Source organism: Schistocerca serialis, chromosome 4 (assembly GCF_023864345.2).
Source record: "Schistocerca serialis cubense isolate TAMUIC-IGC-003099 chromosome 4, iqSchSeri2.2, whole genome shotgun sequence".
In the NCBI taxonomy this organism is placed as follows: Eukaryota; Metazoa; Arthropoda; class Insecta; order Orthoptera; family Acrididae; genus Schistocerca; species Schistocerca serialis.
Window position 1 is genome coordinate 91,797,424 of NC_064641.1, and position 17,685 is coordinate 91,815,108.

The following is a 17,685-nucleotide window of genomic DNA, read 5'->3' on the forward strand; positions in this document are numbered from 1 at the left end:
GGGATACTTAACTTCCCACGCGTCCCTCAACTTCATTTGGGAGACAAGAAAGTTTAATTCAGGGGAATAATTAAAATTGGGGGATTGATCTTTATCGTGCAATAGACAATTAAAATCGCCTGCAATGATCAAGTTTGGAGAGACTCTCCGCAATAAGTAAATGATATCCTCCTTAAAAAACTTCGATCTGTCAGCGCGCCGTGCACTTCCAGATGGTGCATACAGATTGATTACACTGACGCCCATGATATTCACGCCTATGCCCCGTCCAGAGTCTAACTTTTCGACATCGGTTAGAGATATTCCTTCCTGGCTAAAATCGCTGTGCCAGTATTCAATTCGAGAGCGAAATTGATTATTGCAACGTAGCCAGGAATGTTAATTTGCCACGTTGCAACCTCTTGTAAACGAGTCAAACAAAAATTGTTTTAATAAAGCAAGTTTTAACTCTGACGTAATCCTATTGATATTAAGGGACGTGATAGTATAGGCTCTAACATATAGGTAATGAGATGTAAAAGTATAACAAAAGGATGGCATCGAGCTCAAGAGTGCCGGCTGCAGAATTAAAAAAGGTATTATGTGAGCAGCCATGAGAGGCTTATTGGATCAAGAAGCTAAATAAAGAGCATAACAAGTGATACACCACGAATCATAGGCCGGTTGTAGCAAAAACGACACAGTGAATGCTGCGAACCATAACCGGATAAAAGGACAGACGACACACGAAGAAGCTTTGCAACCTTAGGCGACAGCATGGAACAAACCTTGTACCAACTGAATTACTATGTGGAGGATGAGCTTCGCCGAGTTCTTTGCTGATGTCATCACCGAATCGTTCCCTCACAATTTCATAACTAATATTTCGGGGTACTACATCCGCTTGCGACGAAGTGGAATTGCCATGGTTGCGAGGAACGGAGAGATTTGGCTGCGGGTTGAACCTTCGTCGTGGGGCGTTTTGAGGTTCCGGAGTTTTTGTGGATTCCTTGAGACGCGGTGTTGCTGTTGTCGCAGCACTGCCGCCGGCAGCTGGCAGGTTGGTAAACACTTTCGCTTGAGAACTGCCGCCCGGAACTTTGTTGTCGGGCGTCAGCTGTAGCGCGTTGTTGACACAACACTTCCTCACTGTGTGCGCGTTGTAGCGGCTGTTGTCCTTCTGGCGCGGCACTCAAAATTGGAGGTTCCTGTTCATGACCCGGCGTCTCAGAATTCGGCATCCCCTCAAGTCCATCCGCACTGGCTTCAAAATCGACCCGCATAACATCATCTGGTACTAAATCCTCCGCGATTGATGGTTTTGGTTTCCGGGCTGTAGGAGTCGTGTGAGATACTTCCTCCTCTGAATGCTCATCACTACGTTCCAGCGGCATTTTCTTTTGCTGAGATTCACTTTCAAGACAAACTGGCGCAGCAGTTTGCCGTCCTACGAGTGGTGGAAACGCATCAGCGGTTATGTGAGGGGTCTCGGAGGTAGTTGCCTGGGGAGCATCAACATCAGGGTGTGCAGAAGAACCAGAAGTATCTACTGCCATTACCTCGTTAAGTGTTAATCTACGCCGCGGCTGGAGATTATTTTTTAAGACAAAAACTCGGCTGGGGCAGTCCTGGCGAAGATGGCCTTGTTCATTGCACATATGGCAGGTGGGGGCTTGACCAGAATATATAATGTGAGCCTTATAACCATCGATCATGATGTGAGAAGGAATGTTCATTTTTACTTCAATGTCCACAGATCTAATCCCATTGAAACATTGTAATTTGTAGCGAGACGACCACTTTTCGTTGACAATTTCTTTAACCTCACCAAACTCAAAAAGTGTATCTTTAATTTTAGCATTGTCAGTCTCTATGGGCAAGTTAAGTACTCGAACTGTCTGAATCGAAGTATCGGCACGTGTTACAGTAACCATACTAGTGGTGCCGTCGCGATGAAAAAAGGGACTTGTTTGCCGATTTTTTCAAGAAGTCGATCAACTGCTACTGGACTGAGGAACTTGACAAACACGCAATAACGATCAGAATCTAGCTGGGTGGTGTGCACAGAATCAGAAGTGATGCCTATTACCTCGGTTAGCCAGTCATGAATCTCGAGGGCGGTCGGTTGAACTCGGCGGGTATCCTTGTCAAAGCCAAAAACCAGGGTGTTTTTCCGGATGGTGGTAGACATGGCGCTGCAGCTGTAGGGAATCGGGTCAAGCCCGAATCCCGTACAAGATCGGCAAGTCGCTGACGAAAAGGACGACCACAAAAAAGTACAACACACGTGAATCACTCGCACCACAGAAACACACAACGGCAAACAGTAAACACTGGCAAGGACACCGACGACGCGGAGCAACCAGCCAGCACGTCCGACAGCGGCGACAGCGAAAGCCGGAATGCCCTATTGGGGGCGGACACGTGACATAGTGCTGAGTGTCTTTCATACCAACTTCTTCGTTTCACATTTTTCACCACAATGAAATCTACGTCGAGTTGTGTCTACTAGCTAATGTTTTTCGCTTTTGGAGGCTGGTTCTCTCCTATGTGGATAATGTTGCTAACCACCTCATACTATACCACGCCTAGAAGCAGTCCGAATCATAGCGTCCTATTTCTATAATTTGTTGACATTTGTGTACATATATCTACATACACAGTACAACTCCACAGATACTGACAGAGCTAAGCACTGCTCACATACCATCATTACAGATTCCATCCTGACGATACCTTTACCCCACAGTGCAAACTTCACACAATATTTCCTGCATTCTATATTGTACTAATAAGCTCGAGAGGAGCAGACAGTTCTGGAAACAAATTGTCAGCTATATCTAAGATGTTCCCCTCCTTCCTCTCAAGATTTCTAGAAGAGGTTGTATAGACTCTGAAAAACCAGTAATAGCTTTGATCGTGGGAGGTACGCATCTAGCTTCGAGTCCCTTTTAAAGTAGTTATTTATTCCATAAATCGGGTTTCGAAGCTTTTCAGGCTCAGGATGGTGCATTGATAAAAGCATAATGCCGGGTGCTGGCCCTATGGCAAGAAGATGGAACATGTTTTAATGGTTCAAATGGCTCTGAGCACTATGGGACTCAACTGCTGTGGTCATAAGTCCCCTAGAACTTAGAACTACTTAAACCTAACTAACCTAAGGACAGCACACAACACCCAGCCATCACGAGGCAGAGAAAATCCCTGACCCCGCCGGGAATCGAACCCGGGAACCCGGGCGTGGGAAGCGAGAACGCTACCGCACGACCACGAGATGCGGGCCAACATGTTTTAATGGATCGCACACGAGTACTGTTTATATGGCCATTTGTATCCTAAAATCGGTTCTATACTGACTACTACAGTATGGACGGCTTTGTTGTTAATATCCGTCTGTCGGCTTCCATTGTGATGGACAGTTGGTAACAAATCACTCACTTTTCACAGATATGTATGTATATTTATACGCAGCATCCAGCATATGTTGTACAAGTGCAAATATCTTAAAAGATAGATACAACATAAGCCTACTTGGCTCAGAGACATTATTTGTTTTTGTTTGCATGTAGGAAATGCGATGTATGGGCAATACGTTAATCGATACTGGGGATAACATCAATGTCCAAAAATAAAATAAATAAATTACTACAAGAGCAAACTTCAAATGGCCTCGTAGTTTATTTCTATTCTTATATTAACATATAATACTGTCAGTTTATGGAGAAATATTTTAATCAAAATAGGAGTTAACATGAATGCTCAGGAAGTAAAATAAATTAAAGTTAAATATTTACAGCCGGCCACGGTGGCCGAACGGTTCTAGGCGCTTCAGTCCGGAACCGCGCTACTGCTACGGTCGCTGGTTCGAATCCTGCCTCGGGCATGGATGTATGTGATGTCCTTTATCGACAAGATAAAGTATTTGGACGTTCTTATCTCTGCTGTTTGCAGAATGATTGTGCTCGGCAAGATAGTGGCAAAGCTCATATTATTAAAGTTGTCAAGACCTAGTGCGTTCAGTGCTCTTTAAGTCTTATTGTGAAGCTTCTATCAGTTTGTCCGATGTAGAAGCTTGGACATAAGCTGCAAATGAGTTCGAATACACTTGACTTTTGATACAGTTGTGTAGTGATTTGCGTACTGTGTATGATTTTATTCTGTGTTTTGTGGTTGGTGAAAAAGCTTATCGCTATGACATATGTCTAGAAGAGGTTGGCATTTTGGTGAGCAATTCTCCCTAGGAAAGGCAAGCTTAGAAATGTGGTCTTCTTGCCTGTGGGTCGTTGTTCAGCAATTGGTTAATTTAATTTTGTAGCATGGATTAGATTATCTGTTATCGCAGGGTTCCGTATTTATACTGAATAAACAGTTTTGCGTTCTTAAACATACGTAATGGATAAGCTTAAGCTCTTTCAATACGTCAGTAAATTTCCAAAAAGTGTACACTCCGCCGGAAAGTGAAAGAGAAGTGACTTTTCATTCATAGGACAGACTGGTAACAAATCTAAAGGCAGCTGGAACACGAAATTGGTGGTAAGAATTAAATGGAGATGATATTGCCGTTAAAGAAAACGGAAATGACACTACTGCTTGTAACCTAGCAATGCATCTTGAGACCTCAGTTGATGAAAAAGGGCCAGAGCATGGCACTATTCAGCATAAATACCTTCTTATCCACGGTCAGAAACACACGGTATTGTGGCTGTAGCTAATCGAAATGTAGCCATATCATATCATTAGTGGGAAATAACAGTTCATCGTCATCGTATGATCGATAGTGAAAATGTAATGTATAAACTTTACTCTCTTTCTCTCTCTCTCTCTCTCTCTCTCTCTGTTTCTTTCTATTTCTGTGAGATGGACAGCGATTGTTGATTAACGTACTGGCTGTATGCACAAAAATAGAGTGCCTTGGACACAAATTTGAAGAGCCCCTCCAATGACATATGGTACCATGGTGAGCAAGCTAGGTTATCAACACAGATGTTGTAACCTGATATTAAGACAATCAAACATTCTTTATTTGTGAAGGTTCTGTGTTCCGCTAAACAGCTTCATAAATGTAAATAGGAGTTTGTCTGCAAGGAATTAGCTATAAGATTCCAGTTCTGTCACTTCAGTTATGGAAAGAAAGAACACTAAAGTAATTCTTATAGGTTCTGATGAATAATATTTGTTGTTTCCCAGAGTATTCTCTGTTTATTGCAAGAAGACATCTACATCATTTTTTTTGAAACTTAATAAATTATTATATACAACAAGATTAGCTTGTCCAGTTGTCTTGAGCAGTGGGCAGGAAGTAGTCAGTCGTGTTGTCACAGTAAGGCCGGAAGTTCGCGAAGACTTCATCCAGCGATGAGTCCCAGACGGGCCTTGGCGTGCAGGTGCGCGACTGCGTCGGCAACCTTGCCTGCAGCCACCTCAGGGGTGTCCAGGGGCACTCCGCCGGGCCCGATCTGGATGTTGGCCGGACCGTAGCGCGCTAGCCCCTGAGACGGAGCCGCGGCCGCTCCCAGGCCCAACCCCCCGTAGCCGATGCCGGTGTAAGCACCTGCCACACCTCCAGAGGCGTAAGCTCCTGCCGCACCTCCGGTGTAAGCACCTGCCACACCTCCAGAGGCGTAAGCTCCTGCCGCACCTCCGGCGGCGGCGTCGGCGGCGGCCTGGGCGGCGTCGCGGGCCTGCGTCTGCGCCACGACATTAGCGTGGGCTGCCTTGGCGCTGGCCACTTCAGGGGTGTCCTGTGGCACGCCGTCGGGGCCGATCACGATGTTGGCTGGGCCGTAAAGGGCCAGACCTGCGCCTGGAGCGCCGGCTCCAGCGCCTAATCCCGCTCCCACACCGGCCCCGTACCCAGCACCAAGTCCAGCACCAAGTCCAGCCCCGGCGCCATATCCAGCACCAAGTCCAGCACCAAGTCCAGCCCCGTATCCAGCACCAAGTCCAGCCCCGGCGCCGTACCCAGCACCAAGTCCAGCACCGACACCGGCGCCGACTCCACCGTAGACGCCTGCTGCAGCATCGGCGGCGGCTTGGGCGGCGTCGCGCGCCTGTGTCTCAGCGACTGCCTTCGCGTGGCCGGCCTTGGCAGCGGCCACGTCAGGTGTGTCTGCAGGCACTCCGTCAGGACCAATGACGATGTTGGCTGGACCTCCTACAGGGGCACCACCTGCTCCCAGATAGTTTGTACCAGCTCCCAGATAGCTAGCTCTGCCTGCTCCGATGATACCTGCTGTCCCGAGACCTGGTGCTGAGGCGCCGATGCCGTTGCCCAGAAGACCTGCAATGCCCGCTGCTCCCAGGTATCCAGGACGAGCCAGTGCTGTCGCCACCACAGCACTCAGTATCACCTGTCAAACAAAAGCATTCGAATCAACCAGGGTAATCCTGTCATCGATTGGTTTAATATATGCACTACTGGCCATAAAAATTGCTACACCACGAAGATGATGTGCTACAGACGCGAAATTTGACCGACTAGAAGAAGATGCTGTGATATGCAAATGATCAGCTTTTCAGAGCATTCACACAAGGTTGGCGCCGGTGGCGACACCTACAATGTGCTGACATGAGGAAAGTTTCCAACCGATTTCTCATACACAAACAGCAGTTGACCAGCCTTGCCTAGTGAAACGTTGTTGTCATACCTCCTGTAAGGAGGAGAAATGCGTACCATCACGTCTCCGACTTTGATAAAGTTCGGATTGTAGCCTAGCGCCATTGCGGTTTAACGTATCGCGACATTGCTGCTCGCGTGGATCGAGATCTAATAACTGTTAGGAGAATATGGAATTTGTGGATTCAGGAGGGTAATATGGAACGCCGTGCTGGATCCCAACGGCCTCGTATCACTAGCAGTCGAGATGACAGGCATCTTATCCGCATAGCTTTAACGGATCGTGCAGCCACGTCTCGATCCCTGAGTCAACAGATGAGGACGTTTTCTAGAGAATAACAGTCTGCTCGAACAGTTCGACGACTTTTGCAGCAGCATGGACTATCAGCTCGGAGACCATGGATTCGGTAACCTTTGACGCTGTATCACAGACAGGAACGCCTGCCATCGTGTACTCAACGACGAACCTGGGTGCACGAACGGCAAAACGTCATTTTTTCGGATAAATACAAGTTCTGTTTACAGCATCATGATGGTCGCATCCGTGTTTGGCGACATCGCGGTGAACTCACATTGGAAGCGTGTATTTGTCATCGCAATACTGGCGTATCACCCTGTGTGATGGTATGGGGTGCCATTAGTTACACGTCTCAGTCACCTCTTGTTCGCATTGACGGCACTTTTAACAGTGGACGTTATATTTCAGATGTGTTACGACCCGCGCCTCTACCCTTCATTCGATCCTTGCGAAACCCTACATTTCAGCAGGATAATACCCGACCGCATATTGCAGGTCCTGTACGGGCCTTTCTGGATGCAGAAAATGGTCGACTGTTGCCCTGGCCAGCACATTCTCCAGATCTCTCACCAATTGAAAACGTCTGGCCAATGGTGGCCGAGCAACTGGCTCGTCATAATAAGCCAGTCACTACTCTTGATGAACTGTGGTATCGTGTTGAAGCTGCATGGGCATCTGTACCCGTACACGCCATCCAAGCTCTGTTTGACTCAATGCCCAGCCGCATCAAGGCCGTTATTACGGCCAGAGGTGGTTGTTCTGGGTGCTGTTTTCTCAGGATCTATGCACTCAAATTGCGTGAAAATGTAATCACATGTCGTTTCTAGTATAATATATTTGTCCAATGAATACCCGTTTATCATCTGCATTTCTTCTTGGTGTAGCAATTTTAATGGCCAGTAGTGTATGTCAGCAAGAATTCATGGCTGTCGGCAGTGAAGGCAAAATCTTCTACGTCACATCCCTCTTCCAATATCTTCTTCATAATCGACGTTTCGAACCCCTTGTTGCATTGCTGAACATCCTTTGGGATCTTCACGTGTCCCTAGATAACTCTATACCGTCAGAATAGTGTCGTGTTCACTTATGAAAGCCCGCCGCTGTGACCGAGCGGTTCTGGGTACTTCAGTCTGGGACCGCGCGACCGCTACAGTCGCACGTTCGAATCCTACTCGGGCATGGATGTGTGTGACGTCCTTAGCTTAATTAGGTTTAAGTAGTTTTAATTCCTAGGGGACGGATATCCTCAGATGTTAAGTCCTGTAGTGCTCAGAGCCATATGAACCATTTCACTTATGAAAGGGAGTTTTTAGCACTTGTGCTGTAGAATTAGGGTTATTGGATAAGGTTCGATACTAACAGTTGGCCATCATCGTTGAATAGGCAGTGATAACAGGCAGAAAAACAGAGTATGTACTAAAATATCACGGCCTTACTGCGTAAGTGCCTTCCTGGTCATCGTTTGTATTCCTTGAGAACCACGCCTGGATATTTATTTATTGCATTTGGGAAGCCACGAAGCACGAAGCGAGAAATAGTTGTCTAATAAATAACGTAGTACCAATAGCGATGACAGCCCTAGGCTTCCAGCTTCATGGTTTCCCGCCACAACGAAGTACATGTGAATACCAGGCACTGTGCACAAGGAATAACAGCTACAAGGAAGCCATCTGTATGGTAAAACTTTCCCCCTCTCTTTCTCTACGGATTATCGTTACCAATCCAATGACAATGACCCACCGACAGTAGCCGAAAATATTCACTCAATTACAGCACTACCTCTTCACACTTCTTCAGAATAAGGGCGGGACACTTCGTTTTATATGTAAACAGAGCACTGGCGTCCTCCAGCGTTCAGTTAACCAGGCCACCTGAAGAAGGTCCCACCAGAGGGGTTGAAGCGTCAAATGTGAGGAACAAATCAGAAGAGAAACATGATGCGGCCTAACGACATAGAAGATTTTACTTCAATGCTTTAATGTGTTGAGCAATGGACGTGGCGTTGTCTTAAACGAAGTTGAATGGTCTTGACACAGACCCAGTTCCGTATCCACGAACATGACAAATTTTTTTCCGAAAATACAGTACAGTTACCCTGTTCACACATAGGTTTTGATTTTCAACTGTTATCTTCAATAACCGTCCTCACTGAAACGAGAAATTTAATAAACGTACACAATCTAATAAAGCAGTAAGCAGAGCTCCACTGTAGTACATTGTACACCTGTGAATTTTCCTTTTTGCATTTTCTGTCAGTCATTACCACTTCTAATGATGCATTCGAGTGTTTAGTGAAACACATTATGTTTCTTCCCATCTACTGAAAAGTATGGTACATGTGGAAATTATCATGCTCTTTCATATGAATCATTTCTTGTAAGATTTTTAACATTAAGTTCTATGTCTTCATACCTAGATCCATTTCGTCGCAATCACTCTTCGACATGGAACAACGAACAGAGCTGCATAAATCACATAACAGCAGAAATAAAGAATCCCAGTACACTTCTAGACGTGTAATTTTTGTGTTGAGTTATATACTATTAGTGCTAACGTTCGTTCTTGTTTCATATTTAGCTGTGACCACGCCGCGGCATCGAAGTACAAATTAATGAGGAAATGTGTACGGAGTGACATGTATATGTCATATTCTCCTTTAAAACATTAAGGTAACCTGCAATTTGGAGGGCAGTTACAAGTGGTAAAGTTCAGCCAACGCTTCTAATCACGTACTATCCACTGAATGCTTATATCAACAGAGTGCAGTCACATGAACGAAATCCTTCCATTTAGAATACCAATTTAATTACCAGTAGTTGGTAAGTGAAACTATAAGTACGTATGTATGAATAATGGTCAACTGATCTTCGAAAATAATGATTTTGCACTTAGTGATGTAATCCATACGTAATACATCGTATTGTCATCTGTATGAAAATGAAGGGCAATGTATTTCGTTCTAGAATGAAATTTGATGCGAACAGTGTCTCAGTTTAAAAGAGTGAAAGAAATTAGTATAGTTCTACTCATGGGAATTAGCTTATATCTGTTTACACAAATACCAAAATCTTCTTTCATAACTTTTCTTTACAAACACGTTTCGAAACGTCTGTGCCACTAGTAGCGGGGTATCCCTTGCCCATGTAAGCGCAAATAAAGTGCACGTGCTATTTTTCGTAACAGCAGCCGCAACTTAAACCACTGAAATTCAGAAGACAATGTTTGTATTCGAGAGTACGAAGAGACATGTGGACGATGGCAAGAACAGCGAAACACATTGTGAGAGGCTCTCCAGCCAGTTAACAAAAATACTTGCGAGGCTAACTAAGTAGGAATTGAGGCTGCAATAAAATAAGACCCTGCTGACGGTGGCACAAATATGGCACATGACTGGGGCAAGAAAAGTACTATAAGAAGATTATTTGGTTCACATAAACAGATGGAAAATAATTACCAAAACACGTTCTGCAGACACGACTGCTGCTACAGCATGAAAACTAGAGTAGTTCTACAATAAGGACATCATCTGAAGACAAACGTAAGAGAGGGGCCGACCATAGTATTACCTGCCGCCTGCTATGATGACAAGATGCATTATATTTAATGAGTAACTTAATTACTTACATACTAAAATGTCATGATCGGACCCTATAATAACTGCTTCACACAACTGACACAGCGCGAAGTGGTGGACTTAAATCAACACAGATTGCCATATACGTTGCGCATATCTACATGGCATTCTGGTGCTAGATCAACTGTAGCTGTACTTAGCGAAATGATTTGTCTTATGTTTTGATACTGCTCGCCACAATAACATTTAGCTTCCAGTGACGATTCAGGATAACATGTACTTGAGCACAGAAACAGTTTTGTACGTCAATCTTTGCATGTATATGACTTGCTGACGATTCTTGGCGGTAAGGCACCGCTATGAAACGTTCCAAATGGCTCTTCCTCAGGAGCATTTCTTCCGAGGGTATCGAACAGAATGGTAAACGGTGCCAGAATGTTAATTTGTATGAAATTAAGCAGGTATTGTGTCTCTGCTCGGAAAATAAGAGTAGGTATAAATGTGTATTGGCCTTAGGTGTACACATGAGAAATGTCATTCTAAAGAGCAGCTCGTTATGAAACGGACTGCTCTTGTTTCTCCCGCACTTCCGAGACTGCTAGTTAACGATCTTGGCGCTCTTTCCTGCTGCATGCCACAAAACCACACATATTATGAGTCACGTCTTGCACAAGGTGATCTTGACCTTGGCCCTCTCTCGTGTGTGGAACAACAACGGCACGGCAACCAAGCATCTGACCGTGACTTGGAGATTAGTTTGATACATAACTGCAGACTGCAACGAATTTCTCATTCAGTTTCTGTCTTGTTCTATACAAAGCAAGACGATATTTCTTAAAGTCAACCAATAATGAATCAATTTGTTACTGTAATGAGAACTTTAATCTTTCTGTGTGTATCTTGAGGCTCCTATGTTGTTGGAATTTTTCCCCTTTTTTAATCACGTATTAGATACTTGCAGAAGATGTAAGTCAGTCTGTTTATAGGCTACGTCAAATACATATGTAAAGGATTAAAACCATCTTATTGGATTGTTTCGAGTTACTGTTTGTGGATATCAAGGTTAAATTTACGCTGTTATTCTCAATATGCAATCTTTTACATAGGCATAAAAGGGGTTAACATACTTTCAAACTTTTAGAAATTTTTTGGTTTCTCTATGTACAATTACGAATCGACCTGTAAGTCAGTATACTTGATAAAATGTCACGAGGCATGTCTTTCATTTGCATAAAATTTTCGAATTGTCTCCCTGCCCCATTCACCTCAGGAGAAAAATAGTTCAAATGGCTCCGAGCACTATGGGACTTAACTTCTGAGGTCATTAGTCCCCTAGAACTTAGAACTATTTAAACCTAACTAACCTAAGGACATCACACACGTCCATGCCCGAGGCAGGATTCGAACCTGCGACTCTGCTGGTCTGTAGCTCCTAGAACCGCTCGGCCACCCCGGCCGGCTCACCGCAGGAGAATGGGAGACATTAGTCTTCTCCACTGGTGTAGTGAATAGCATTTTCCAGTGAGTGGCAGTTAGCAGATAGTGGACTCAGAAATGTATTCCATACCGAAAAAAACATATTGTTCTCTTCTTTGACTTACTAATGTCGACCACATCCATAGAGTAGGTCCAATGGCACCACCGTTGAAGCTACAGGAAAGGCCTACGCTTTACTAGCTCGGCTATTCGCTTGGCTTACGTTTCCTGGACGTCACTAGACCATTCGAACGAACGACAAAGTATCACACCCGTCAGCGATTATGAGTTCCGTTTCGAGACCAAAACCGAATTCACTGCAGTTGTGGTGACGACACGGATTTGCATATGGAAGGAATAGGGTTCTCATCTTCTATGTGGGTTATGGGCTGGATTTCCATAGGTATCCCTGAAGTACCTAAGAGAATTACGAAGCAGTTAGTATGATGGCCAATTCATCCCAGCGTCGCTAACTATCTGAGCTACTGCTACAGTTCTAAATACCTCGTGGTTAAAATCGTAGACCTTAAAAGAATCGCCAGTCACTGCCGGAATATGGCATCATAGGTATCTCTAGTAGACAGGCATGTCATCACATGAAGTTTTTTTAAAAAGTAACCGCAGTAAATGGGCTGTTCTTCCTTCAATATCCATCATTAGTACTGTTTCCTACTGGAATATCACAGCAGAACAAAAGACATGAATAGCTCTGACTGTCATAGGCAAACTAGTTTAAAGATCTGTCCAGGTTCTGTAAGAAACTAAGAATCTCCAATAGGCTAATTACCTGTAATTTCCTGTTAATAACCTGCTGTAAGGAAATGTTACCACACTCTTTTCCATAAAAATTCTGATGCTGTGAGTTGATAAAAAATAGTGGACAGCTGATACATGTCAGCAGCTTGTTTGTCCCATATTTGTTAACTGGCGTTCGTCACCTGTACGTTTCTTGTGTTAAAGCTTCTCTATTTCTCTACAGTTTAGGAAATGAACTAATCCAACAAAGAAACATACAGTAGTAGTGCTGTTAGTCATTCGGTTTGAACACTGGTTTGCTATATTAAACAACTACTGTCTTATCCGACATAGAGTGAAAACACACACAGTAATGTTTAGTATTAATTTGGTTAAGTCTAGTATTCTTTCGTAGATCTAGGGTGTAGTAAACAGCAGAGATGACTTAAGTAGCCAAAATGGAATGAAAAGTGATAGCAAGAATGCATTAACTTATGTGAAGAGTAAACTAATTTCTCTCAACAACTGGAATGTAGCAATTATGGAACTTGGCTGCACTGCCAAGAGGGAGGCACTTTCTTCTGCTTTGGCTGTCCGCTAACGCTACCAGTAAGAGTTCAAGGCACCCTGAACCTGTCATCATTCCTCAGTGGTTACTGGAGGGAGGCCAGCTGCGATAATCCGATGGCCGCTTACATACATTCGAGAAACGAATCATACCGGTCCCTATGAGGATCTGGTTGGCAGGTATCTCATATAATTTATAACTTCCAATCTTGCAGTCAGCTGTAAAATCGCTCTTATTTCTCGCTCCAACGTCCAGTAAAAGTACTCTTATTTAACGACTCAATGAATATGAAAAATTATTATGAAAGCCCTGTAATTACCTTCAGCTGACGTTATCTCTTATGAATCCAACATACTGATCATTACACAGCACAGAATTTCTTTTAGATTCTTTTGGGTTTTTAGGTTACCAGATGCTCGTGATCTTGAAAATGCACACGAAATACGCTGTAAATGTGGCAGTAGCGTGATGACACGTCTACTAGGATAAGCGAGTTCGACGACTGCGCGCGACGGGATAATCTGATGATGGTACTTCAAAACGAAACAGGCACCCAGTTGAAAAACTAAAAGGGCGATCATATTGTGGAACTTTAACGGCGTAATCGAGCCTGCACCCGATGTATACATTTAGTATTCTAAAGGTTTCAAAACCTGGATCGCAAAATGTGTTAATGATTCAGTTTCGGGTATGGATAATCAGATGATCACCTGCTATGGAAACACAGTTCAGCAAAGAGTTTCTTGTTTTGGTGTCGGAATTCTGCCTATAACGTAGTAAAATTATTTGTGATACACCTTGACAGTTGAGCGTTAAAACTAAACTAATATGTTTAATTCTGAACATAGATTGTTGCATTTTAAATTGAAATTTGAAGACTTAAGACATCAGTGGGCAAAGAGTAACTTCAGGATCACATTTCGAGTCGGTTCTGAGCCCTGTTACGTAGGTTAAGATATTACATGAAGTTTCACATTCATCGACATGTAGTATCCAAGCGACTTGAGGAATATAGGAAAAATCCACTAATTCTTGTAACCGTGTAACAATAGTCATAAGGAGCCTCAAGGCCACATTTAAGCGAGTGGTACAGTTAACTATAGAAGCACGTTTGATTTGCTGCAATCATTCCTAGAATCTTCAAGCAAAAAGGGTAGTGGGACCTATAGAAAAGTGGCTGGATCTGAAAAGAGATGTATTGCATGTGACACGCTTCACCAAACTAGAGGCATAGTAAACAGAGGCAAGGCTATCAGGAACTGAAAAGTCTAATTCGGTTAGATCAAAGAAATTCCCTTGTAGGATTTTTTGGAAAGTGATAGTCCCACGCGAGATGTTCCTGAATTATCATAAGTTCCTACATAAGGAACAGAAGATTGTGGACACCTTGTATGTGGTGAGCAAGTACTTCCTAAAACATAATATGGTCAGCAAAACATTCAAGAGCCCTTCGATGAACCTAACACCTGAAGCGCACGTGTTTCTCGACGGAGTTATGTTGTGGAGTAAATGTGTGTGATTCAGAGGTAAGACAACCGGCACGATAGCGCCAGTCACGGAGATAACTTTATACGTGTAAGAATAAAACGTTGAAAACTAGGAGTCAGTAGACCCACAGTGCTAACTTTAGGGGGTACTTGTTAAAATGTCGGATGTGTGTTTGAATGGTAGGCAGAGAAGACTCGGAGAAACAATTCGTCCAAGGGCGTAGACATGAAATGAGTTCCCAGAATGAGATTTTCACTCTGCAGCGGAGTGTGCGCTGATATGAAACTTGCTGCCAGATTGAAACTGTGTGCTGGATCGAGACTCGCGAAAGGCAAAGGTCCCGAGTTCGAGTCTTGGTCCGGCACACAGTTTTAATCTGCCAGGAAGTTTCATGAAATGAGTTTTTTCTGTGATATGAAGATCTGGCAGCCCTCGTCTCAGTTGTGAAGTTGGTCTGCTAATTGTGTTCCATTAGTTTCCTTGACAACTTAATCGCAGTAGAATAACGATGTAGCCGTAATCTTGACTGTCCACTAATCCATGACGTGTCCAGTGGAAATACAATGTTCAGCATTTGTTGATTTGTTTCACTGTAGAAGGTGGATGGCTGGCTCTGAGCACTATGCAACTTAACTTCGGAGGTCATCAGTCGCTTAGATCTTAGAACTAATTGAACCTAACTAACCTAAGGACATCACACACATCCATGCCCGAGGCAGGACTCGAACCTGGGACCTTAGCTCGGCTCCAGGCTGAAGCGCCTAGAACCGCATGGCCACTCCGGTCGGCGAAGGTGGATGTATCGCTGTTGTTCAGTGCACCGTTCTTGTACAATGTGTGTTGTTGTTCCTACGTAAATTTGCTGCAATGACAAGGAATTTCAAAAATACGCTCCTTTTGTAAAAGCCCGTCGCCGTTCATAGATCCTAGAAGGGTCATCGTCTCGGCCGATGGTAACTGTGACAGATCATGTACATTCCTTGTCAGTGTGGCAAAAGATACACGTCGAAAAATGAGAAAATTTTGTCGCTTATGCACGGTCGAAAGATAATGGAATAAATACGAGGGTTGTTAGGAAAGTAATGTCAGATCGGTCGCGAAATTGAAACTACAGTGAAAATGAAAAATGTTTCATTTAAGACAGTTTTTACACCTTCTAGCTACTTCTCTAGATACTCGCCGCTCTGACTTTGACATTTCTCGTACCGTATACACTCGTCATGGATGGCAGCCAAACGCCTGTGCTGTCCGCCACTTCTCTACGCTGGTCCGCAGTCCGTTTTAAGTGCCAAAATATTGTATTCATAGCCAGCGGTTCTTATCAACAGGTGAAGCGAAGTTCTGATTGTATGATGGATGATCAAACACTTCCCATCAGAAACGCTGCCGCTGTCCTCATTGCCCCTGCAGCCTGCTACCGAGAACTGTCATAAGGAAGGAAATGCGTGGCAGGTACGTTATGTGGGGTTGCACGAAATCAGGCAAAACCTCAGAGCAAGTCCTCCTACTTGGCAGAAAGCAATGTTGATCCAGTCGTCTGTAGCTGCTCACTGTGCGTTCAGCATTGAAAAGAGCGACGAGACGCGATCGACAGGTATACTACAGACACTGCCCAACACTTCTGCGCAAAGCTTCACTAGATTTTCACTGTCGTTTCCACTTCGCGACCTGACTTTCCAAATAGCTCTCGTACATGTAGCACAGTTTCAGGACCTCTCCCACTTCTACCTCAGAGATTGTCTAACTACTTTAGTTCAAAATACATGCTGACAGCAAAGTAGAACTTTGAAACTGTAGTAGACAAGTAGAAACGCAGAGCGAGACAGTGGAGGCGGGAGCGCATCCAGAGCAGAAGCGGCGGTACTCACCAGGAGCTTCATGTCGGCGCTGGTCTGCTGCTCTGGCGTCTGCCTGCCCTGGTGGAGCAGCTGCCGGCTTATATAGGCGGGATGGGACGCGGATGGACTGGTCAGCGCGTCCTTCTGCACTTCTTCCCCGGCGGCCTCGACCATCGCTGGCGGTGACTGTGGTGATGCAACGGCGGCGGAGGCGGAGGCGGAGGGGCTCCTGGATGCGTGAAGACCGCCTCCTCTGCCATCGCCGGCAGCAGGTGAGTCTCTGTCCACATTCACTCGTAGAGGCAGCTTAGATCTAGACTCTCTGCTAAGTAGACTACGTACAGTATAGGGGTTTTCTGCACCGTTTCCAAGAAATGAAAGGGTCGGTAGGAAAAAGACCCAACAGTCAGGTAAGTCATAGTTTAAAGGAAAGTGTGAGCTGAGATTTGATTGTTTCCTTTAGTATTTGATGGCTAGTAAGTAGCGGAGATCGGGGAAATTTGTTGCAATGTACGAGGGTAGGAACTTCAAAAATGACGTTGTGCATGACCCCTTTCCAGAGATGTTGGCGTCGTAGGATACTCTTAGCAGTGCCAGTTGTGTTAATACGAGTGGAACCGTCTGTTCCCCGACGAATTTCTGCAACAGTTAGTAGCTTTTCTTCACCACAATTCTCTCTCTCTCTCTCTCTCTCTCTCTCTCTATATATATATATATATATATATATATATATATATATATATATATATATATATATATATATATATATTGGGTGATCAAAAAGTCAGTATAAATTTGAAAACTAAATAAATCACGGACTAATGTATATAGAGAGGTACAAATTGACACACATGCTTGGAATGACATGGGGTTTTATTAGAACCAAAAAAATACAAAAGTTCAAAAAATGTCCGACAGATGGTGCTTCATCTGATCAGAATAGCAATAATTGGCATAAAAAAGTAAGACTAAGCAAAGATGATGTTCTGTACAGGAAATGCTCAATATGTCCACCATCATTCCTCAACAATAGTTGTAGTCGAGGAATAATGTTGTGAACAGCACTGTGAAGCATATCCGGAGTTATGGTGAGGCATTGGCGTCAGATGTTGT

General features: G+C 44.1%; 1 protein-coding gene across 1 annotated transcript; it reads right to left on the reverse strand.

Annotated features, from left to right (window-relative positions):
* Positions 1-5,151: 5,151 nt before the first annotated feature.
* On the reverse strand, positions 5,152-16,746 carry LOC126474278 (fibroin heavy chain-like). The gene is made up of 2 exons (XM_050101743.1): positions 16,603-16,746; positions 5,152-6,329 (listed from the first exon to the last, which is right to left on the reverse strand). Exons 1-2 carry the CDS (start codon positions 16,744-16,746, stop codon positions 5,325-5,327), a joined length of 1,149 nt encoding a protein of 382 aa, XP_049957700.1. The 3' UTR covers positions 5,152-5,324.
* Positions 16,747-17,685: the final 939 nt, after the last annotated feature.

Coding starts and splice junctions, on each gene's coding strand:
- LOC126474278 (XM_050101743.1), bottom strand. CDS start 16,746: ATGGTCGAGGCCGCCGGGGAAGAAGTGCAGAAGGACGCGCTGACCAGT. Junction 6,330..16,602: donor GCGCCGACATGAAGCTCCTG/GTGAGTACCGCC, acceptor TTTGTTTGACAG/GTGATACTGAGTGCTGTGGT.